Consider the following 26,007-nt stretch of genomic DNA (forward strand, 5'->3'; position numbering starts at 1 on the left):
TCCATCAGGAATGATTCTGTTATTTTTGCCCCAGTTTAGTCTGAATAAAGAGTTTATGACCTTTTTCCATGGTCACTGAACATTGTATCAGGAATTTCATTTTAGTTGTCAGATCAGTCTGTCAGTCTTGGGAACTTATGGCAGAAGGGTATTGAGCTTATGCTCCTTAATGATGGGTGTCACCAGGAGCAGGAGTGAGGGGGCACCTCAAGACAGCCCTAAGGCTTGGATAAGCACAGAATTGGAGCTCGTGTTCTCTCTCAGTTTTTCTGCAAATGCAAAGTCACTTAAGATCATACAAAGTTCAGAAATCAGAGTTTCTAAATCAAGGTTTTCCCCTTCTTCAACAGTTTTGGCTTGGGTTGTTTTGAGGGTTTTTTCATGGTCATAAGACTGTTAAGCGTTCGCATATTCTTTCGTCGCACTTTATTTGAGCATTTTTGATAGAAGTTTTGTGCATAACCTTCAGGATCTTGTGATTATTCATGTAATTAAAATCCTCTGCAGTTTTTTTGACACCTAATGCTACTCACTTTCTGTTTAATTTGCACTCCTTTTCAAAGCAGCCCTGAAACCTGTATGTGTCTGCTGTCAATGGTCCCAACTCTACTTATGTAGTGGTTCAAGATGTGTTGCCATTATCACTCAGGAATGAGATATCATGATTAAATAAAACCACAGTCTAATAACAACACCTGTTTAATCCTTTGTCCTGGTCAGGAGAGCACACTGAATGTTATACATTATAAGAGGAAGTATTGCAATGGTAGGCAGAAAAACATCGTGCATGTTATTCCATGTGTACATTTTGGGTTCCTCCTCTCAAAAAGTTTACCATAGAACAGTAAAAAGTGCAAAGAGGCACAGATGATCTAAGATCTGGAGTGGCCCCTGTGAAAGAGATTACTCTTCCGTATGCTTTTGTCTGGAAGGTGGTGATTGAGGGGGAACTATGATCTTTACATATACACATAGCATGCAGTCAGGTGAATAGTGAGCAGTTTTGCTGTTCACTGTATCTACTAACACAAGATCTGTATTATAATAACCAAAGACAACTTGCAGTTGGGATCTTAAAAACTGACAAAAGTGATATGTTTCCTGTAGGGCTATGTTCAGCTCTCAGCTCTGTCCATACTTGAAGTAAAAAATAGACTGGACAAATTAATGAAGAAAAATCCATTAAGAGCTATTATGTTCTAAAAATCTACTTCTGTCTCAAAGTCCTTGGGCTGTGAATTCCTAGAGGCTGAGGAGAGTGTCCTGTGTACCTGTCTTGTACTTTTAAGGCTTCTTCAGTTGATGAGTGTTTTAGATAGGTTGCTTTGGGTAAGTAGACTTTCTGTTAGAACTGAGTTAGATTCTGCTTTATATACTGAAAATGCATGCATGGGGTTTTAGTTACTAGCTGTAGAAATTTGTCTCACCGATTCCGTTTTTGTATGAGAAACCAGTTTAATTTTTTATGACTTAAACAGATTGACTTGTTTTCTGAAGCAAGTTATTGCTTAGAGAAATTAGCAAGTTAAAAATACACAGCTCTGAGTCATGAGGTTAATTTCCAGTCTGTGCTGTGTATTTGGTTGGCTGTAAAGAGGTTGGTATTAGTACATGTGAGTTAAAAATTAACAGTAATTCTTTAAGAATTAGTATTTACCCAGGTTCTCTGTTTATGGACAAGTTTCATAGTTCTCAATGTTTATCATAGCACGTTTCTACAGTATTTTTATTACATCAAAGCTCTTTTCACTCAGTCATTATAATTAGACAATTTTCCTACTTATTAGAGAAAAAATATTTGGGAGGTCGTTGGGGATGGGTAAAGGGATAATGGCACTCCTTTTTAATTAAAGATTTAATGGGCATCACCATCTTCAGAAACCACATTACTTCTCTCACACCACTGTCCTCCAGTGGTGTGAGAGGTTCTGTGGCACTTACTGCCTTTCTCCTACATTTTAATTTAAATAATGCAACAAAAGTAGTTAATCTTCTGGATTGGTAACTAGTTCTGCTGTGAATAAGATTAAACAAATTAAATTCTTTGTCTTTTGTTGTCCATTTCCCCCCACTTTTATCAGTAAATGGTAAATCTCACCATTCTTTAAGATTTTTTTCCCATTCTCACAGTCTTGCAATGCCCACACCTTGGACACGTTTCATTTTGTTTAGTTCTTTTCCCATAATCAGTTTGTAATTTTGTAATATTTATATATATGTGTGTGTGTATATAAAATATGCATCCATACATGTGACATTATTTATGTTAGTAATCTCACAGTCTTTGTGACCTTGTAAGTGTTTTTCATACTGTATCATGTGACATAAAAAAGAAGAAATGTACCTGGTGGCAGGAGTTACATGTTAGTTGATTGTGAGCAGCAGAAGAGGGAGTGAAGAGAACAGCAGCTTTGGGAAGCTGGCAGGGTTGCTCTAGTTTGTAACTGCTGCATGCCTCAGGGATGGCTGGAGTGCAGCTCTGCAGCATTCCCTCACTCCCACCCCAACTTGGCCAGTCACTGAGTCACAGATTGAGCTAAGGGGCACATGGAGACTTGGGGAGGAGGAGGGGCTGTAGCACCATCCTACAGCAATATGCAAATGTGTGAAACAGCAGGTGCTGCAGAAAGACAGAGATTCTTTCTAACATGAGACTTCACAAGTCTAATACCAAATTATGTCCTTTATGACCTTTAACTATCAAGTTATAGGGAGAAATCATGACCTTACCATAGTTTGTGTGAATTTTATGTAACATTTTAAATGGAACCACCTCCAATGTTTACCCAAGATGATTAATATCTAAATTTAAAGATTTATTTATTTTTGCTGTAGAAGCAATATTAAAGCAAAATCTCATTTCTTCCAAACTTTGTGTTTGTCAGGCTGATTTAGAGCAAATTGCCAGTTTATTGTTCCTGCTAATGTGAAAACCAAGTCAAAGAGAAAGCATTTAAGAGAACATGTATACTGAAGTAAATCTGGGATGCATGCTTTTCAGAATAAGATTTTGTTGATCTTATGACCAGAATTTTACTGTGACAGTATCACTGTTCTGTCAAACAGCTGAAATACCTCTCCTAATCTCATCTAAATAAATATTGATGTAGGAATGAGGAAGTTGCTGACTGTACCTTTATTGACCATCTGCATTCTGATGACTAAGGTACTGAGCTATTGTGTGCTTCACAATAGGGTTTGTAAAAGAATATTGAACATCCGGGAATGGTTTCTGACTGGCAGAGGGTTCCACAGAAAGGTTTCACTTGTCTAGAAATTTTTCTGGTTTGGCTTCAAAAATGTATTCTTTATGCATTCCTTATGTTAATGTCTTCCTGAAGAGTTCATATTGCAGGGTGATAATTAGATTTTAGAATGTCAGTCTTCCACAAGCAAAACAATTTAATTCTTAATATTCTACTTTCAACTTTCTGGTTTTACCTGTAGTCATTTACTCATTGTCTTATAATCTTAGTTTCTAAATATATTTTGTTTTATAAAATGTTTTTATAGGCAAGCTAAAAAATCATTGCTTTGCTAAGGAAGATTCATAGCCATATATATGCAAACAGATTAAGCCTACCATGATCCACTCTTAGTTTCCCCACTGTAACTTTCTAATTACAATTATAACAGTAGCATCATCTCAAAGACTCAGATGAAATTTTGGTAATCTTTTTTTTTTCTTCATTCCTCTTAGGTTTGTCTTTTGAGTCCCCTGTTTGTATTACAAGGTTCAGTTTCTGCCCCTTGCTTGTTTTGACCGAGTAGTTCCTTACTGATAATATTGAGTACAGGAAGCAAAATTGTGCCCTAGTACTCTTTTTCTTTCCTTTGCATATACTGAGTTCCTTTCACACTCCTGCCTACCAAACAAGATAACCTGTTCAAATATCGTTATGCTAAATACAGTGAATGACATTTTTCGCTGATTTCAGTTCAACCAATGGCCATAAAGTGATCCCTGTGGCAGATACTTAAGCACTGTTTGGTGGGTGACATTATTTTCAATTTTCTGTTGCTATGTCATGTGATTTGATATGGAGTTTGGCAATAATTTAAATCTTTACAAAGAAAAACCAGATTTCTTTCACTTACTTATTTAAGTAAAGTATCTTTTCTCCTTGGTGCATACTTTATTTGCTTGACTGAAGCAGAAAGAATGCATACAATGGTTGATAGCTCCTTTCACTATTATAGAGGGCCAAGAATTATTCTTTAAACAGTACAATTTGTTTGTTACTGTACATTCTGAAGTTCCACATTTGTTCACCCTTTGTCAAGTTCTGGAGCAGGATTTAAATTCCCTGCACGTAGCTATCTTTAGGGCTCACATCTGGATGGCACTGCAGGAGCATATTGCTGAAAGCAAGCAGGGTAGCAGTTTTGATGGTAACAATGGAGTCTGAGAAAATACTGGATGCCTGAATAAGATTCCATTAAAAAGGGGGGAGTGAGAGGGATGTCTAATGCAGTCCATTTAATGCAGAACTCTCCAGAGAGTGAAGTGGGGATTATGCCTGCTCCCTTGCTTATTAAAGACTGGTATAGAAGATGCTTGTTGGGCGAATGGTATCTCCATAACAGACACTCTAATACTCATGAATAAGTTTCTAATTATATCTTAATGATATCAGCCACAAATAGGAAAACAAAAACCTTTGTCTCCCTGAGTGGTTACCTTAGTGGCTGCAGGATTGGCAAGGTTTAGATTTTCCATCTCCTCTCACTAATCCCAGGGGACTTCATTGTGAGAAATGAGACTTGTTTATGATGGTGAATTAGATTGCTGTAAAAGGTTATTTCAACAGACAGTTGGGAAATCATAATAGAATAATTTAGTAAAAATGGGAGCTAAAGTATGCTTAATGAAACATGATTAGATTTAATTTTCCTGCTATTTCAATCATTAAAGGTACATTATCCTTTCTCAGACCTCATTTGGGCTCTTTGCCATGGACCCACTGTGAGTAACAGACTGAAACTTGCATGTTCCATTAGGATATGAAAATGCCTAATGATACCCTAGTCTCCTCTCCCTAGCTTTTGTAAAATTTCTGTTACCAGCTTTTCAGATATATTTTAGCTGTTTTCTCTTTGATCCTTTTATTCCCTCTTACATCTGTTGTATACATTTTCAGTACGAATAACTGTTCAGGGAGGATAGGTTCAATGAAATGAAGTAAAAGACTGATATAGTTACCTAATAATTGTGAAATGGCTTGTTATGAGTAATTAAAAATTGTTAATTTAGTTATTACTGGGATTCTGTGCTCTAAAAAAGTAAATATTTTAATCACTTCATATGAAATATGTTTTCATACTGTCTTAATCTGGTGGTACAATTGTTCAGGTTTTGGGGGTTTTTTTGATTTCGGGTTTAGTTTTTGGTTTGTGGGGGTTTTTTTGGTTTTTTCATTTTTGTTTGTTTGTTTGTTTGTTTGTTTTGAGTTGGGTTTTGTTTTATTATTTATTATTTTTCTTTATCCTTTCCTTTTAGAGTGCAATGACGCATTGTGTGACATCGCATATGGGCTAAAATTTCTGTCTGTCCTCTAGTGTCAATGAGTTTAGTTCTTGATGATATTGTATGACTCTCTCTTAGCTTCAAAATGCTACTTTGATCTAAAAATACCCAGCTGCTTTTCAGGCTATGATTTCATATGAGAATAAAACTGCTCTTTTTCAGTAGACAACTTGGACAGAGCAGCAGAACAGTGCTGGTAGGAACTGGTCGTGGCTCCACAGCTTTCAGGACCCCAGTGTGTTGGCTGAGGGAGGGGTTTCATGATGTTATTCCAATTTGGCTGTAGGTTTCAGTGAGAAAGGCTTCTTTTGTTCAGGGTGAATTTTCAGCCCAGAGTTCCATGGGAGGCAGAGGAGAAAGGCAGACCTCAGGGTAGCCCGTGGCACGTTATTCAGAATGGGGAAGGACCCAAATGCAGATCCCAAGTTCAGTATCACCCAGAAGGAATGGCTGACAAAGGGTTTCTAAAGCTCAGAATAAGTATTTTGGCTACTAAGCAAGATGCTTTACTAACATGTCTCACCATCTCCTGCTGAAGTCGCTTTGGTTTGTATATATTAAATTTTCCTTGTAACAGAGCCTTCTGATGATCTGGGCTTTCACTTAAACTGAGGAGAAGTAAAACAGCTTAAGTCCTCTACATTTCCTGTGAACCAGTGTGGGGTACAGGTGGTATGAGAATCTAGAGAGTGTGTCAGTGTGCACTGGGAATGTTTTTTTAAAGTCTTAAGTTTTTGAGGAAATGTGAAGTCTATCTCTGTTTTGAAACAGCATAGAGTCTCAAGTCATTTTTCAGTGGGGCTAGAATGGTTTCATTTGAACTCTGTAAGTCACAGTTAAAATAATTTACAAGAAAATGTGTGTGTATGTATATTCATGTGCATGTATATATATTTAACATATCCTGTATTCCTTTTGAAGCAATAGACATAAGTTCTCATATAATTGTTTAGTATCTGTTTGTTACTGAAATGAGCTATATGAGGGGTAAAAAAACATCACTTTTTAGAGGCTTGAAGGTGCTGTGTTACACTATACTGGCGCTGGAATCTCCCATGTTTCCAGGCAATAGTTGCCTTAACAGTGGCGAAAAGCAGGAAGATTTAAATTGAACCTATGCTTGGGAAAAAACACATATTGATGACTGGAATGTATCTCTGTCATTAAGTGGAACTTGTTTTTGTAACCTATAGCAATTTTAAACCTGATTTCTTAAAGTTAATTTCTTGAATCAATATGTAAGTGTCTAAATAGAAATGACTAGAAGAGATGGGGCGAGACTATGAAGAAAACTATAATAATGTATTTGAAAATTACCCTGGAAAGACGTGCAAAAAGAAAAATGCTGTTTAACATTTTATTAATAATAGTAATAACAAAATGCAGTATAACTTCCTCTATCTTTGAAAAAGAAGTAGGACTTGCTTAGAAGAGCCTCCAATCTTGCTGTTGTTAGCCATTCTTGATTGTCTTTGATTCACCTGTTAATCTCCTAAGAAAATGGAATAAATTACGAGTGAGATCATATGTAGCAACAAGAGGTATACTTACTTTCAAGTCATAGCATCTGATACTGTTTTGTAAATGCTTATGAGCAGCAGAATTTGTTTCCTTTCCTTGTATTCTTGTAGATATGAGTTAAGCTTTTAAATTTTAAGTTGTACCTTTGCTCTTCTTTGCGATGTAGGAGTTGACTTCAGAACAGGTGACAGTAAGAGTTAGATTCACAATAATAATTTATTAACACATACAAATTTATTATAAATTTATTTATTATAAATACTTTATTATAAAAATATATTTATTACCAACCTTATTATTAAAAATTTCGTTGTTTATAATTAAATATTATAAACATTATTATTAAAATTATTTAATTTATTATAAACCTCATATTGCAAGTATATTTTGCGTAATAATAATTACTATTATTGCTGCTCTTGTTAGCTGTCATTTCTTTCTCCATTTTACTTCCTTCTCTTCAGGCAGACTGTTACTAGCTAAAGAAACAGTTGCCTTTCAATATCAGTAAATTCTAGTGGCTGGAAGATATAATTCCTGTGACTGATGTTGCATTCATACTGTCAGTATTTTATAGAGCCAAAATGGGGCTGTCATTTCGTAAGTATGTTTCTGAAATACATACTTGAAATATGACCTCCTAAAGTGAACTTTTCGTAGGGTCACAGGTACAGATAGAGCAAGTATCAAATGTAAAGCAGGATGAAAACAAATAAAAGAATAAAAAATCATGATGAAATTAAAAAATACTGGTTTTGTCTCAGAACAACATAACCAAGATGTCTATTCTGTCTCTGGTTCTGCCACCACAGAGAACTCCTTTAAAAGCAAACTCTGTAGAGTCTGGAAACTGCAGCAACATCCTGGAAGAATTTAAGCAAGGAGAAGTTACAGTCATTTAGCCTTGAAGTTCTGTCTTTATAGTCTCTAGATTTATTTTTTTTTTCTTTTTAATTTTTCATCTTGACTGCATGCTGTTTCTTGTGGTAAACAGTCATAAAGCAAAATCATGTTAACCTTGCAGAGAATTTGATTAAGGAATGGGGTTGGTGACTTGTTTGTTGGACACCAAGTTAGGCTGATGAGTGATTTGTTATCTCTGTGGGAGATTTTTGGATAACAGTAAGCTTCCTTCCTGTTGTGTCTACAAGAGAAAGTGTGTTTTTAGTATTTACATAGAATAAGTAACTGTACTTTTATTATCTTTTTGTTTTTCTATTTGTTCCCGTTGGGAAGTTGTCTGACTATAAATACAAACTGCTCCTTTCAAATGTGGTTCTTAGTATCAGACTTCTTTCTCTGAGAGCAGTGAGATTTTTTTGTTCGCTATAGGAACACCATATTTTTTAGGCCTGGATTTCAGCAGTACTTATTTTTCTAAACTGGCATTAAGAGACATACCAAATGCTTCAAGTCTTATTTAATTAAATATGTCTATCAAATCCACTTAGGAGAATTTTAATTGCTGTGATGCACACACATAGTTAGGACTACTCTGAATCCTAACCTTGCCTTCAAATTTTTAATCTTTGCCCCAGTATCATAGTTCAGTTTTGTTCAGACCATTGATTTCACCTCAGCTGCTTTTATTCTTGGACTTCATATACACAGCATGGCATAAGAAGAAAACACATTCATCTTCAAGTTCCTGAATAAGTGCCAAGATAACACTGTGATACATGGAGTATGAAAGTGTGTTTGTGTAATGCACATACTGTTTATCAGGGAACATTAACTTGAGATAGAGTTGAGAATAGAGATTATATACCACTAATTTATAGAAGAAACTTTACAAAGATAGTTTACCCATAAACCCCATTCCTATAGTTCACAAAGATACTATAATAATATACCAAAAGTATTTTTTGTTTCCTGGATTTGTAAGTATTTAATAAGATGATTATGATAAGGATTTGCTAATTCATGGTCCTTAATTAACTGATTAAAAAAAAAAAACAAACAAACCAACAAACTCAACACATATGTGAGTCTACCATCCATTATACTTTTTTTCAGTGTTCAGTCATCTGGAAAGAAAATTGCTAAAATGGAGGAGATACCCAATTCTGTAACCTTCTGCAATGTCAGAAGGAAATGAGGAGGCTGGTGATTTGAAAGTTGTTGTAATTTCAATCATGGCTTGTCTTGTCTTGACCATGGATATTAAGCACAGAAAAATTATGCCAAATAAAATCTCCCTATGATATTTCTTTAGAGTACACATGAATTTTACTCCTAAGCAAAAACCCTTACTGTTTGAGAGATAATGTTTATTGAATACAGCACCACAAAACAGCACTATGTTGATGAGTAAAGTTATTTAACAACTTTTTACTTACACAGTTTTTTACAAGGTAGAGTTTTCATTTGCATCAACCAGTTCATTATTTCTCTTGCCTTACCTGTCCTAGTAGGAATGTAGTTCTTAGAGCATGATTGCTTGTCTGTCTAAGCCCATGATAGGAACATGAAAGAAATGCCCTTTCATGGGATAATAATGCTGGCTGTATTACTTCAGCACTTCTGCCAGTCTGTTCATTGAGGAATATTGTTAGTACTCCCCTGTTTCCTGCCTTGTGGTTTGGTGCCTCAGTATCAACTAGGAGAAGATGTAGCTTGCTGCTATAGGAGTAACTTGGGTGGGGAAGGGCTGGAAGATGAGTTTGCTAGGACGTCTATGGACAGTAGTATGGGCACTTCTAGCTGAATGAAGTGCTGATACCTAGTAGAGTCTAACTATTGAGTATTTTTGTTTTCTAAATGCATGTCTCTTTGGGAACATTCACAATCTCTATGAACAGGTGTCCAAGAATGAGATTAACTTAGAAAAAAGATATAAAATATGAGAATTTCCTAATGTCTTTCAGACTAGTAATTGGCTACTTAACTAATTCCTAAAATAACTAATAATAGAAATTAAGGAATAATATATTTTGAAGGTGCCAACTCTAATGAGACTATACCATGATTCTAGTAACAGAAGACTCAGCAGATGTTTCCTTTTGATTTACCAGCCCTTCACTGTTTTCAAGTTTAATTTGAATGAACTATTTATCAGCCTTCTCTGTTGCATTTACAGATTGAGTAAATGTGAATGTGTGGAAAAAACCCCAATGTATTTCAAGCTAAATAGTATTTTGGTGGTAGAAGGCATAAAGCAAGGAGTAAAAGCAAAAATATTAAACATGTAAATGTGATTTTCCTGCCACTTTTGACAACTTGAATATATCTGTCCTCAACCCAACTAAACTCTGGTAGGAAAAAGCATTCTTTCCTCATTCAGACAAACATTCAATTTCCCTGCACTTCTTTGTCAGCCCATGGCTTCTCATTCAACACATTTTTTGCCAACATCATTGAATTTTAAGGAAGTCCGTGACTAAGAAGAATAGAACATTCAATTTGACATTAAGAGGGACAATGGATATTTTTTTCTATCCCTTTTACTTCTTCATAAAAGTTTAGTTCTTAGTTTTTGGGGTTTTTTTGGAAAATGTCAGGAAAGGCATTTCAATCTTGATCTTGCACACCTCAGTAGGCAGTGTAAACTGAGTCAGTATCAGTTTTTGCTTCTAAATACTGCTTTAGCAATTAGCTATAGAGACAGGAGCAGGTTCTGAGGGAGAAGAGACAGACACCCATTCCTTAACAGCTGCTGATGAATTAAAGAACACAGAGTATAGGAGACTTCTTTCCTTGTGGTGGCAAAGTGCCCTTTGCATCAAAGCAAAATCCACGTAGAAAAAAAGATGACATTCTGAGTTTTGTAAGAACTAGCTTTTAATTAATGCTGAAAATGCAAGTCGGATAAGTGAATATTTTGGTATGGTGATTTTTGGCATAATGGTTGATTGCAGCTCCCAAGTGCCTTTGCAGTTCAAATGCTTCACTGCTACATGAGACTCCCCAAAGCATCTACAGATTTATGATTCTAAATACGATATCCACTGATATCAGGAAGTTTAATTGTCCAGAGTGAGATATCTATATAACTTCTTTTCCATATTGTCTCTTCAGTTGTGCACAAATTTTTCTTTTAAGGGAATTTGAATGTAATTCACAATGAATAGTTTTAATCCTTGGGAAGCTACTTGCTTGGATACTTCTTTCTGGGTAATGGTAAAATTGTTTTTATATAAAATTGCTTCTGAATGTCCTCTCTATGAAGGAGCCTCACTCTGCTTGTGAGAGGAGCCTTCTCAGGCTCCCTCTGTTAACAGAAGAGAAAATTTTCCATGAGAGTGCATTCTTTCCCTAAGGTTTTTAGGTGCAAAAGGAGAAGTGCTGAGATTTCATTGCTGCCAGAAATTCAGGTGCAATTTTGTAGGAAGAAAAAATGTTATTGTATTTAGAGATCTGCTGCTGAATTACTTTGCAATTTATCTGTAACAGTGAATGTAAGATTGCTCATTTTTTTTTTTTTGTGTTGTGCTGCAAAAAAAAGTATCCTGTCTTTGTCCAAAAAGTAGATAAAAATGGTCCATGAATTTCATTGAATTGGATCATGGGTTTCCTGTTGTTGATTTGTTTTTGTTTTTCAACCAAGATGACTGATTCGCTGAAAATTGTCTTATAGAAACTTACATGCTAATAGCTGCTAATAGTTTTTTGGTTAGACAAATACGAAGCAAAAGGAAAGAGAAAAAGGAATTCTTACTCAGAATTTGGGACTTTAAAATTTACATGTTCATTTTAAAGATGTATCGATATCTTTGAATCTTTCTCTTTTCATAGTGGTATAAATGACAAACCTTCATATGGTTTTGCTTTTAATAACCTTGAAGATTGTCTTCCTCCAATTCTGATTTAAGTATTCTTTTCTTCATATAGTTTATAAATCTCATGTTTGCTGACATAAAACAGTTTTATAATCCTTAACTAGCTGCTTAAGTTTTCCTGTTTGGCTTAGCATGGTTTTATTCAACTTCCACAAGTCCAAAACATGAAGTGGTCCTCTTGAAGGAGGAGATGTTAAAAATACTGTGCTTGTTTACTTGTCTGTTCTTTGAAGTTGTATTCTCACAGAATTTGGAAATAAAATTACACGAGAAAGAGCAATGGCTTTATTTATATTTTCTTTTCTTAATGTTTGTTACGCAAAATAAGTACTTGTATGATATTTACAGAAACTGGTTTTCTAAAAGTAAAAAATTTCATGTTTTCATTCTTTAGAACTCTGGTTGTTGTGAATGCCGTGTTTCCTCCTTATGCCTTTTGAGATTCTGACCATCAAAACAGATAAAATTGCATGCTTGTCTCCAAGATGACAAGGAATTTTGGGAAATGAAAAAGATGTAAGAAACGAGTTGCAAAATAAAGAGACAGATTGTTAGGCTTTTGAAAATATGAAATTATGTATGGCAAGAGAACACATTTGTAAATTGATACTCTTCTCTTAAATAGATGCTCTTCTCAGAAAATATCTTGTGAAATTTTGCATTGCTTGCTGCAGTGGGTATTAGAACAAAATCTAAGACTAATTCTACTACTTTCTGTTGGTTGATACTTGAAATCCTAGTCCCTCAAAATCTCTGCTGGTTCCCTATCCTCAGCTGACTTTGCTTAAGCACTTGCAGATTTTCTTTATTTTTCAGTATTCCAACAGGAATTGCTGTGAAAGTTGCAAGACTTATGATCTTCATGTGTGGACTGAATTTGTCACTGTTGTGATACATCTGAAAAGCATGATCATTCTAGAAATTGGTTGTCAGATTAGTAGTTGCTCCTTTTTGTGTGACCATACCCAGAGGGAAATATTTGGAAATATTAGCTCTGGTAGAACTGCTTTTGAAAAAGGCTGATTTTTGAAAAGCAGAGTAGCAAGAGACATGACCATGCTTACTTCTGACTTAGATCATTAACAAGGAAAATAGTATTACCTTGATGTTAGAGATCTATATTTATATGCTTTCAGTTTGTGCATAACTGGTCTTATGCATGAAAAGCCACAAAATGTTAAAGATTAAATTAGCCAACTAGAAAAGTTTCTGATCCTCTGTTTCATTAATAAAGTAATAGAGCAAATCAAAATAAACTAGGTTGAATGCAATATTAACCTCTGTTCTTGTAAAGTGGTCCTTGTTAGCACCAATGTTTTGGTTTATTTCATTTCAACTATACTGTGACAAAGAATCATCACATAAAAATGGCATCTTTTAATAACTATAATTTGAATATGGTTTGTTTCTATAATTTTCTTCTTTCAATGGATTTAGTGTATGAAAAATCAAGCCTCTATCTTGCTATGTCCCCTTATTTACCTAACTTGTGTTCATAGATCATGTGCAAGCTTGAGAAGGAAAGGCACTTTACAGTTAAAGTTTAATCACATTGAATGAGCAGTACTGTGGTATATTATATAGTGGTCCTTAGATTTAAATATAGCATATCTGTAAACATAGCATTCAGTGCTTTCTCTTCTGGATTCTTAGATACATGAGTAGGAGTCATGTATGTGAAGCCTCCCAGACTGGAAACCTCTTATCACAAATGCTATCTGTTATGTTATTTAAAATGTAATTAAAATACTGTAGTTTTCCTAGAGCTGTTCTAATAGACTTATAGGAAAAGGCAGCTTTAGCCATAGTATCTTGCCAAGATTCCTACTCTTTCTTTGCTAATTCACACCCTTTTACCTAACTGACTTTAAATAAATACTTCAACTGATTTCTTTTGTGAAAGTACAACCCTTCAAAATTAGAATGAAAAGTTTAATGGCCTAAATACAGTTCAATCCTATTTGAAAAGCCTGATTTATCTTCCATGGTTTCTTTTTTTTTTTTTTAATACTAGTATTTCCTTGTTATGCCCTTGGTATTTCATAGCTGTCCTTTTTAAGCACTGAAACAATTAGTTCTGAGAAGGCTGATTCTTCAGGGTCCAGTGCTTTCCTGCCTTTCATTTGCCGAAGCTGTACATTTTAATGAAGTTGTTTCATCTGTGTTGCCAAACACTAGAATTTTGCTGCTTCAATTCTAATTATCTCTGCTGGCAAAGGCTATGTTTTATTAAAGCTGTCAAGTGCACTGTTCATTAAATGTCCACAGTCAGTGGTGCTGTGCACACAAATTAGATCAGCTTTGCTCCTTGATAGATTATGAAGTTAAATATTTTTATATAAACCTCTAAAATTGTGTCTAACAGCAATCAGTGATGACTTAGATAAGTAAAGCATACCTGCAGCTTCTTGGAACCTAGTATCTTGTCAAAAACCATCTATGAAACATATGTTAAATCACTAGTACCACAGCTGAGTATACCATTTGTATGATTAATTCATTAAGATACCATTTTCCTTCCTCAAGATATCTACATTGCATCTTGAATTATGCTTTATATGTGTTGAGGGTAAGATAGGTTTTGTTATTTTTGCTTTGATATAAAGTAAAGCATCAGTGCTAGTCTTTCGGTAGAGGGTTGTATAGTATAATTGATGTCCATTAAAAGGAAAGATGGCTTCATTTAAATGTTACTAACCTGGAGAATGTGAAAGAGTACTATCGTAAACAACTAACAGCTCCTCTTCTAATTGCGTATCTGAAAGGGGAATTTTACTACAAGATGTTTATTTCAAACATATAAAGCAGTAACAGAAATATTATACTTGCAAAGAAAATATTTGAGTCAGCTTCTCGTTTTGACACCTGTGGATTTTTTTTGCTTTTGTTAATTTTATGTTCTCACCGTGTGTATCATTATTTTCAGTAACACAAACAGTCATTCTTGCTATTTAATGTATTGTTTTCCAGATTAAATTCTAGAGAATTAATAAGATATTGTGATGATGCTAGATGTTTTTCTTACCCTCCAACTATCTGTAGGGCAATAACTTCAAATTTATTTTTAATACCATAACTTTATGGTATCTGTTTTCTGTATTGGTTACCTTATCTTTTGAAGAATCTTGTGTTTATACTTTCAACTTTGCTTTTGAATTTATCAGGCTACATTTCAAACCTTTAGAGGAACAGATATTTATTGTGCTCTTTATAGAAATCATAAATAACCTCTCAAAGTGCTATGTAAAATAAATAGATTTTAAGAGCTCTTGTATATATATTTTTTAGGATTTGGTAGGAGACTACAGTCCTTCAAAGGACTATGAGGCACTCTTCCTTGTCTCTTCTCCTTATGATCCAGTTTAAAGTGCTCTGGTGTGAATAGAAAATTCACATAGCCTGAAGTTGAATAGGAGGCTGTGTATGTTTATGTATTTTATTATCTGTTAATGTATTATGCCTTATCATATATATTGCATGGTATTTATAGGAAATAATAGCATTTAATTTTAGTTTTGTAGTGCAGAAGCAGAAAGTGTTCCTTTGTGTGTATTCAAGAGGTGAAGTGATTTTTGTCATCTGAAATGCTTGACTTCAGACAGATAGTCTTTCATCATGTTCAACTTTAACTTTTTTCAACTGCCTACTGTCAGACAGGAGATGGACCCAAATAGATGGTGTATTCTGTGGCAGTGAAGTAGTTGAACAGTACCAATACTGAGAGATTTTCTGGGAATGGGAAGCATGGAAGTCACCTAGGTGCATGTGAAAAATCTACAATACACAAAATATGACAATTTGTTCTTAGTGTTGTTATTTTCACTTTGGATGTATGTTTCTATTTGGCTTTGAGTCTGAAAAATTGGACGAAATCTTTCCTGAATCTTCTAGGGAGATTTGAAATGTGTTCAGACTTATATTTACATCTAGACTCGGATTTGTAAAATCTTGTCCTATTTTGGCTTCTTGGAAATTACCTGAGTTAAGTCATTTCTCTAGTGTGTATCAATAAATGCTTTGACTGCACCACCTTATCCACCCTTTTCAGGGTGAGTATGCAAGTGTAGTGAATATAACAGGGAAATAAATTTCTTTATAAACCTTGATGCCTTCCTTTTCTCAGTGTAGTCTCAACAACTGTGAAAAATCACTGAAGCAATGATCAAAGACATTATAAGAGTGATGTAATTCAATACAGAAACAGGTTTTTAACATATCTGTGTAATTTTATACTTATGACTATATACCAACAAAAGCAACAAAGAGATTTTACAACTTATGGTGGGTTATCAAGCTGAAACTGCAAAGAGTAAAATTAATGTCATTAATAAAAGAAATACCATACAAAGGGAAATATTTCTGGTTCTGAATATATAGAGATTAAGTTGATAAAGTTCTATGCCTTTTTAAGAAGTCCTAAGATTTTAGACCTAACTAGGAATTCTTTCAGTTTAAAAGAACATGGGAGAAGTTTTGGTCCAAGGTTTTAGATCCTGAAATTGATATTATCTACTAAGATATTTGGTTGGTTTTATTGTATTTAAGATGTTGAATTGTAAGGGATTAAGAAAGCATTGCTTTTGCATTACCACTTTTTTTTAAAGGGAATAGTCTTCTTCTAAGCTTGCAGAAGGAATACTAGATTTTTTAATTTGGATTTTGTTTTGGTTTGTTTTGTTTTTACAGGGACATCAAGACAGTATACTTGGGAATACAATGCAAACTGTAATCGCCTTACTGAATAACATCGTTGCTAACAAAAGTACAAATATGATGTTACTCTTTAAAGAAGGTATCTCATTTTTATCTTTATTCCCCTTACTCTAGATGTTTCCTAGTCTGTAATATCTGGCACTGTGTGAAACTAGACTTGAATGTATTTAGAATTTATAGTGGTTGTTAGATAATCACATCGTAACTGATATACTCCTCATCACTTCTTCTTACTCCCTTACTGATTTGATTATGAGTTTAACTTTTAGAAAGCTGTTCTTCCAAGAAAATATGGTTACAAAAGAATTACTGACTGAAAGTTACGTTATACCTGTAAAGAATGGCTTCAGAAAGGTGTGGACTAGTGATCTGATCATAACAGTGCAGAGAGAGAGACCTTCTGCAAGTTCTACCTTTTCTCACTGCTCAAACCTATGAAAGGATAAGTTGTACAATATTTCTGGACACTTTAAAGAAATAGTTCCAGTCCAGTGATGTAGACCAATGGGGTGGAGCCCAAACTGACTATAAAGTCGTAGCCTACAAACCATTAAAAGTCTTCGTGAAATGTTTACCACCCGAGTTTGGTGGTGAAACACTGGCACAGATTGCCCAGAGAAGTGGTAGATGTCCCATCCTTGGGAACATTAAAGGTCAGATTGGATGGAGATCTGAGCCACCTGATCTAATTGAAGATGTCCCTGCTCATTGAAGTGGGGGTGGACTAGCTGACCTTTAAAGGTGCCTTCCAACCCAGACTATTCTATGATTCATTTCACTATGTTTCATTACCTAAGCTAAATTTTAATTTAGAAATTGTTTCTGGTTTACAAAATTAAGTTTCTGCTGTTAGAAATCTATGTAAATTTAAAAACTTGTTTAGAGACATACACATTGATAACATTTCTTTTGTTTATCATGAAGGGGTGAGTGACATCCAGCAATACAGATCTATGCTACCATTTGTACTATTTGGTGGTAAACATACTAGCCTAAAAGTCTATCAAGATTGGTAGTAGTAGTAATGTCTCATTTTCATAATTACCTTAGCAATTAAAGCACTCACCCAGAAAGCGGAAGAGCTGAATTTCTGATCCTTTTTACTCTTAAGGGATTGAATGGACAATGTGATTATTCAGGAGATGAACTGGAACTTGATATTGTAGCTAATAACATGCTCCTCTCCTTTGTTTCAAATAGAACCACTCAGAAGTTAGTGTTTGATAATAGAGCCAGAATAAAAAAAAAGAATAGAAAAATATTACTAATTCGGAGAAAGATGGTTCATAGGATTCTGATTCTTTGGTTATTTCTCACCTAACTGCCTATCACATTTCGAACTGTTTGGGGTTTCTTGGGGTTTAGATGTATGTGGTGCTTTTGCTGTCTTCGAGCATACCTGCTCTGTGTCAGGCAAAATCCTAAGTTGGCACTGACCTGAGTTGCAGCAGGGTAACTTGCTAAAACTGCATAATTACTTGCAAAGAAGTCAGTTCAAGTCCCACAAGCATTATAACCATGTAATTGGCCTGCCTTACTCGAAGTAATATGCTCTGCCTTTCTGCATGGCAAATTAGATGCAAAACTATTTAACAGCATGGCAGAACTGCATCTATTCTCTAAATATCTCCTCCTTATTGTCTCACAGAGCAAACTCCCACATACTTTTTCATTCTGCTGGTAAGATATCTGTGTTCTTTGACTTCTCATCTGCTCCAAAAATAAAACACATCTCTTTGGTCATGTTAGTTTCCAAATGAAGAAAGTGGGATAGAAACATTATTAAAGTCCTTTATCTTTTTATTGTGCTATTTCATAGTGACTCCAGTAATATTTTCAGACTATTAGTGATTGGATGGCACTAACTTCTGCTCACTGAACTTCAGTAAACACACTAGAAAAAGCAGCACAGCGGCCAAAGATATTTTATCTCAAGCAAAATGTCCCCATCCTTTTTTCCCACTTGCTAATCTTCAGAGTACTGAAAACTGGATTTTAGCCAGTACTTTATTGATTAAGGGCCTAATTGTCAAGTAAAAACTTTTAAAATTTGGGTTGCAAGAATGTTATGAGAGTATTGTTCTTGTAATTGTAGACTGTTAGATTTCCTTTGACTTAAAAGGGGAGAGAAGCTATGCCATGCAAACTGGAGGACTTTATATTATTTGTATTATCAACTGAGTATGTAGTGTTCACATCAGGAAAATACCTTAAACTTCCTCTGCCATATCTTTGATATTCAGCTTGTCATATTTCAATGACTTTTGTGTGATGGAGAAGAACATGATCTAGTGAAATGGCAACTGAGCTCCCTCTTCCAGAAAAATATCCTGGAGTTCAAATAGAAAAGTTGAACATGAGTCAGCAGTGTGCATTACAACAATAAAGGCAAAAAAGAGATGTGATAAGAGAGAATAACTGGAAGGTTGAGGAAAGTGATTATTCTCCTTCATTCATTGCAGTGTCTAGTTTTGAGCTCCAATCTATAAGAAAGACATTGACAGACAGGAACAAGTCCAGAGAAAAGCAACCAAGATGTTTAGGAAAGTGGCCCACGTGATATGTGTATTTTCAGCCTTTGCCTATACTATTATATGAATGTATTCCTTCCAAGTGCAGAACTTTGTATTTGCCTTTGTTAAACTTTAAAAGGTTTCTGGCAGCCCATTTTTTGAGCTCTTCAGCGTCTTGAGCTCTTTCTAAATGTTAGGTCAACCCTTCATCACACCAACTGCTTTCTTCATTTCAATGTCATCTGCAAACTTGCTGAACATGCATGTTATTATATCCTATTAACACTCTGTGCCTGTGCTGTTAATGAAGACATTCAACATTCATGAGCTATCCTACTGTGTTAAAGAAAAAAAGGCTGAAGACAGAGTATTATGAGTCATCAATTTCCCTTATTTTCCCATTACAGTGTGATAATTAATTCATATTTATATGGAGCTTTAGAAATTAAAAACCCTAAATACTTGCTGAACATTATAAGGAACTCAGATTAGGTGGTCAGTCCTATCAAAATTTTGTTTCTAAAAGTCAAGACACTAGCAATGAAGATTTCTTTCCAATTTTGTGCATACCTTTCTTCAGCTGTCAAGAAGCTGTATTTTTGCGGGCAGATTATTTAGAGACCCTTGTCACTGATTCCTTTTGTGCCTCTTAGCCTTCAGAACTCTCTTTTGCTCAATGGAGTTGTATTAGGTGATAGATTTTTTTTTAAAGGGCTGCAGCTTACATGTTGAACTTTCCCCTTTCTCAAGAAAATCTTGCATGATGGCACTTGCTGCATTAGTGCTGCTGTGATTTCCTATTAATAACAATGATATGCTTGTGCATTTCAGCAGCTTGCGTAGAAGGTGGATTGCCTAGCATTAATTTCTCTCTCCCGTGAACTGTGTCCTTTTGTGTGACAGTACATCAGACATGTACTGATAACCACTTGTAATGTTTAAAGGTGAAATGAAGAATAACATATGCAACTGAAGTCACAGAGGGAATTTAAAAAGGCCTGTACTTGTGTTATCAGCTATTAAACATTTGTTCTGTTAATGTTAATGACAATTTCCACTTAATAATCAGAAGGGAATAATATGATTCAGTTTAATTACTGAGACTGGAATCCAGTCAGGAGACTAAGATTAATACAGGGTCTCTTGTGAATAGTTAAGGTGAGATATTAAAAAGCCAAGACAATAGTGGTCATTTTTAGCGTGGTCTTCTAAGAGAGTGACACTTACCCTCTCTCCTTCTGTCTTGGCTTCTGGCTGCCAGTCCCTTTCTTTCCTCCCTTTCCCCATCTTTTGATATGATTGGACAATTTAAGCTAACTTGAGAGACCACAGAGATCCAAATATACGAAGTATATATTTAATCTGTCATGATCAATATCTGGTAAGAGAGACCCAAGTTAATGCCATAGCTTAGGAAAGGGCAACAGACTTATCAATTAAATATTCTTCACTAATGTACAGCAAATAGAATAGTGTTATACGTGACATGCACAAAATATATATGTACCTATAGATTTACAGAAAGAAAGGAATTTTAACACCTAAAATTTCCAAATTGCAAATTTTAAAAACATTAAGTTTGCAACCTATGATCTTAGACCAACCCTATGGAAATTATGTTGCAAGAAACCAAAAATGTCATTTCATCTTCAGTTAGGAACTAGAGAATGTAAATGTGGGAAGAGCATCATTCTTGAACAGTTTTCCTTCTTTTATCATAAAGTTTTGCCATGATCAAAGTGGAGCCAACTGGTCTGAGTTTGTATCCTGTATTATAGTAGTTCTTACTGTTGGAGGTGCAATCTTCTTATCTCTGAATTCTATTTCTATTAGCATTTATTAAATTATAAAGCATAAAACTTATATAATATCCTGAGATCTGTTGATAAACCTGTAAAGATCTATTAATTAGTACATCTCCAAGGTCTTTCAGTATTGACTTCCCATTTTCTTTTTAGGATATCTGCAGTTTTCTGTTTTAGGTTTGTAACCACTGAGTTTAATGGTGTGTTGGTCAAGGCCTGAGGAGGGTACCTATGAAATGATCCCACAGGATCCGTCAATGCATGGAAGCAACTTGCACTATAGAACATGCATATAGGTGGGTGACATAGGACAAAACAGCACCAAGGTTTCAGAAACAGGGACAGGGAATCATCAGTGGCAAGGATGATGACTTGTTACCATGGGGGTAGGCAGAGATATAGAATGCAGATCTGTAGGAAAGTGGGTATTATTAATTCTGGTCATGAGACAACCAGCTATATATTACTTTGAGCTTGTCATATTAAAAGCGTTAACATTTGTTTACTATAAAGTGAAAACCCTGTTCTAGATGCTAGAATTGTCAGCTCTTAGCAGGTGTTGTAGGAGTACAGTGGATGATCATCTGTTTCTATAGACAGGCTCTAGAGCAGTTTACTGAAAAGACATGTCTGTCTTAGATACGTGTCTATTGACAGGTGTTGACCTACTGAAAAATGTTGACATAAGATGAATACCAAGGTCAGGTTTGGCTGCTTGATAAGTAAATGGTGTTAGTGCAAAAGACTGCTTCCTTATGTGGAATGTGATGAGTAATAAATAGCCAAAGTGCATTGTGGCACTTAATGTAGTAAGATTCTTGTACTCTAGTGCAATTCATGTGTATATAAACTCTTTATTTTGCTTTCAATTCAGTCTTTTTGTCACTTTTCTTTCTTTTCTTGTGTGTTTTTGGTATGTTTGTTTGTTTTCCCAGTAGTTTGTAAAAATGAAATTAGAAAACGTTGAATCATCTTCATTATCTGTAGTTAGCAGTGCTTTCAAACTTTGAGTCCCATTTGTCCACAGGTCATATTCAAAGGCAAGGAAATTCTTCATTATGACTGTTGCATCATTTTGCTTATAGGAAGATTGGGATATATTATATTACAATGTAGAAAAATGTCTTTCAAAGACTAGCTGCTTCACGAGGATCCTCATTCTGAAAAAAATGAACAAAACAGGTTGTTAGAAAATAGATCTTATAAGCTGCAGTGGATAACTTCTGATAGTCTATCTGCAGCTTTTTATTCCTAATAACACCTCAAATTTATTATGTTTATATAAACAACTCTTTTCAGTATGTATAAAGGTAATTCTGAGTAATTCTGTCTTTAGAAAAGGTTTCTACTGCTTTTCAAAACTGATCTAGTGAAATGCTTGCAGGCCAGTAATACTTATGGATGTTTATATTTTTAGCTTTTTTGAATCTCATTGTGCTCCATAAATCAGTTATCAATTTTTTCATAGGGGTCTTGTAAAGCAGATGATTTATATATGAAGTTCAATAGAGTCATGTTGAATTGAATGACCTTTTCCAGACTGTACTGCTGTGATCTTGTACTTGGCTGCTATCCTGAAGTAACCACCACCAGCAGTGGAAGCAGTGGTGTTTGTCTGAGTCTTCAAAGCGAGTTTCCATTATATGGTACAGCAAATCCTAAGCTTTATTCTTTATGTCTTAATGCTGTTGAATCTCAGAAACTGAAGTAAAAGGGAAATTGTGGGGTTTACAGCAGTAAAAATAGTCTATGAGTTGAGTGAAAATGTGACAGCCATTAGTAGTAAATGGTACTTTAAGCAGTTTGTGTAAAAACTGAAGTTCCTAAAGAAGGACCTTTGGTGGAAGTGTAGAATGTCAGCTACAGCAGTCATAACATTCGATATCATGTTAAGAAATTACGCTAAGTGCTTAAAGCAGGGACAGTTATTAAAAAGGAAGCGATTTGCAATAAACATCATAGTCAGGTGGTGATAATTCATTTACACCTCATGAGCAAAAGATCACCCTTCATGGGTGAAGGATCCTTACTCATCTTGTGGTCCACTCTTTTGACTTTTAGTCAAATGTCAAGAGATTAATTAGATTTCAGATGGCTGTGTGTGTTGTATAGTTAAAGTCTTTCAAATACTCCATATCCAAAAAGTGGCATTTATGAGACTAACATCCAACTTTAAACTTTTTATTGAAAAAAAATTAAAATAAGGGGAAAAAAACACTTTTATATACACAGATCTTTAACGTAATGATAGTTCTGACTAACATAATGATGACTATAAATTCTGAGCTCTCTAAATAGACCCCAAAGGTTTCTAACTTACCTAAATCTTTAGAGGATATTCTTCTACCTTTCACTTCCTCACAGATAATTTTATTTCAACTTCAGTCTCCAAAAGACATTTGATCATGGTGCCCCTAGCACACTTTTTAAGAACAGACTTCCTAGCCAGCTCTGTTGTCACCTGCTAAATCTCCAGTGTTCATGAAATTAGGCAGTGGACCACAATAACTTGCCAACCCAGATCTTCCTCCCTGCTGCACTCACCTATGCAGTAGTCTGAACTACTGTGCAACACTGAGAAGGCATTGGTGTGACATTGCATGGGACTTTTATTTCAGGGGTATAATTGAGCTGTTGGAGAAGCTGGCTTCAGAGTCACAGCATTTTCTTCCAAGATGGGAGAAATTAACTATCTCTTAAGACGGTGATCAAGAAGAGGACCGTGGATTCATCATACAGAAGGAGCCTATTTGCAAGGGAAAGACAATAGTTATAAAATTCTGCAAGAATACATTACTTAAATTAATACGCCTTTTAAATAAAGGAACAAAAAATAAAACCTACAGACTTAGTCTGTGAAGAAATCAGACACACATTCTGACTGGTTTTGAAGCCATTTACTAATTCCTTACTAGCCTCTATTTTTTCCTAGGAGTCTTCTGCAAAAGTTTTACGGGATACAATATAGAAATATTTGTTTAATGACTGAATATAGAAAGGGGGTTTTGTTGTATTACTTTATATCTGCTTACTGTAAAGCTTAGTTCAGATGAAACGTATTTTGATTCTGAATAGAAAGATTGTCAGGGGGAATAAGATAGGGAAATTAATATGGGTAAGAACCTAACAGCATTTTTTCTGTACTTGATCAACATTTAGAAACTAAACGCTCTCCATTAAATAAATGTAAAATAAGAAATCATTTTAAAATACAGAAAATAAAAATATCATCTTGTCTGAGTAGTTGCAGATGTTGCTTCTCTATCATCTGGATGTGACAGAGAAAGTCCCTCAGTTAGGAGGGGTACACCTTGCATTCTCTACCATGCAGGATGTAAGCCTTTCACAGCTCCTTGCCAGCACTGTAGTAATTAGTTCAGTTCTTGAGCAAGAAATGTCTCTGTGAACATCTAAAGTTAGTAGTTCTGTGTCGGGTGTCTCATGTTCATTTGAGTTACAGTTAATATGAGAAGTCAGTTGTGGCTGAGCCTGAAGAAGTTTATTCTGTGATGTTCCAAAGTTCAGAATGCTTTTTAACAGTATTAAGGTATATTTTTCTGATCCAAAATGCCAGTCACTCAGGTGGAAGTATATAACATCACATGGGTAAACTTAGAAGTCTGGTATCATAAAAGATAAGTGGGAATCATGTCAAAATAGCATGGTAGTAGTAAAGTCTTGGAGGAAAAAATAACCTGTGTCTTCCTGTGATATTCATCAATGCAGCCATCTGAAAAGGATGAAAATAGAAATGGTAATTGCTGTGAGAAACAGTTATGCCATTCAAGTAGAACCAAGCCTGTTGTTGAGAGTCAATACCCATAAGGCACAAAATGTCACAGCATCCTTGCTAGAACTTCAAAGGAATATAAGTGAATAAAGGCTCAACAGGTTGTTACATCTTGTCTCTCTAGTGCTGTACTGTAAAAGAGAGCTGGCATTTCTGTGGCTGGAGTAGGCATCCTGATGCTATCCCTGTGGCTGGCCAAGAAGATCATCTTGCAGCACAGCTGGCTGCTTAAGCTACCTAAGATATCTGTCTCATTTTAACACCTAATTGATGGAAGAGAAAGGAATAATAACAAAATCTTTTCATCCATGGTAGTCTAGTCTGAAAGGCCTTATGCAGAAACCTGATGATATAACTAATCAGTTTAGTTTAATGGTGGGAAATTAGTTCAATAAACATAGCAATTTCAAAGTTTAGACTGTCTTTATATTTCTAAAATGCCAACCATAATAGACAATTTTCTGTACCTATCCAATTCCGAGACAAATTTAAGATTTAAGGTTTTGGCTGAGTGAATACTCTGATTGATACTATTTGGAAGCAGAAGCCTCATTTGAAAAAGTAAAATTTTATTTTAAAATATAAGACATAGATTTCCCATCAGAGCTTGTGGGTATCCAAAGGTTTCCTGATGACAAACTCAGGACTGTAAAGCAGGAAAAAGTCTCCAAAGCTTTATGTTCCTTCTCACAGTCATGAAAATGGTAGTTTTTTTCCCTCCCTCTAGAAACTGCGGTCTTTGCATTTACTGTAGGTGCTCCTTTCCTGCAGTTTGATTTCAGTTGTCACTTGACATTGTGCTAGTATTCCCACTGAGTGCAATTCAAATCATATGTATTACCATTAGTGGATATGGTCAGTTTAAGAGAAAATGAATAACTAGGTAAACGTGTAGCTATTGTATCATCTACAAGTTAAATATTGATGATGCAAACTACTTGTTAGAGAAAATAAATTAAAATCTAATTATGATGATGTCCCTCTGTAGCTTGTCAGATATAATTAGTAAGCTAAAAGATCATATTAGGGGATGAAATTAAAAATATAACTATATATTTGAAGAGACCCATTTTAAATACAACTGCTATGGCCATAGGTTGTAGAGCTATCATATATATTCTGTTCTAGCAGTTAGAAGGGTCTCAGTATGAAAGCAATGTATCACTGCCAATTTGAGTGAGGTGTAAAGCCACAAAGGTACAAAGTACTATACACAAAATTAAACTGCATCAATCATTACTTTGTTAGGGGTAACGGTCTTCTTCAGGTGCACTTACATGATCCTACTGAAAGAAGTTCATTTTGTCAGTTGCTAAAAACAAGCACCAGTTTTGGCAGTCCCAAATCTATGTAGTGGACA

The 26,007-nt window shown here is 35.0% G+C and overlaps 1 protein-coding gene across 10 annotated transcripts in view; it reads left to right on the forward strand.

Annotated features, from left to right (window-relative positions):
* The window catches only part of ULK4 (unc-51 like kinase 4), a 228,745-nt gene that overhangs the window by 124,104 nt on the left and 78,634 nt on the right, over nucleotides 1–26,007 (forward strand). For all 10 annotated transcript variants that reach the window (XR_003540279.2, XR_005566123.1, XR_005566124.1 and 7 more), the window contains one exon: nucleotides 16,513–16,618. Coding sequence is in view for 4 of the 10 variants with exons in the window: in XM_027718944.2 (XP_027574745.2) it covers nucleotides 16,513–16,618 (106 nt within the window). In the remaining 6 variants the exon portion in view is untranslated. The remainder of the gene's footprint in view (nucleotides 1–16,512; nucleotides 16,619–26,007) is intronic.

This window comes from Pipra filicauda, unplaced genomic scaffold (assembly GCF_003945595.2).
Source record: "Pipra filicauda isolate LSUMZ 115617 unplaced genomic scaffold, ASM394559v2 scaffold62_size3274119_pilon, whole genome shotgun sequence".
NCBI lineage: Eukaryota > Metazoa > Chordata > Aves > Passeriformes > Pipridae > Pipra > Pipra filicauda.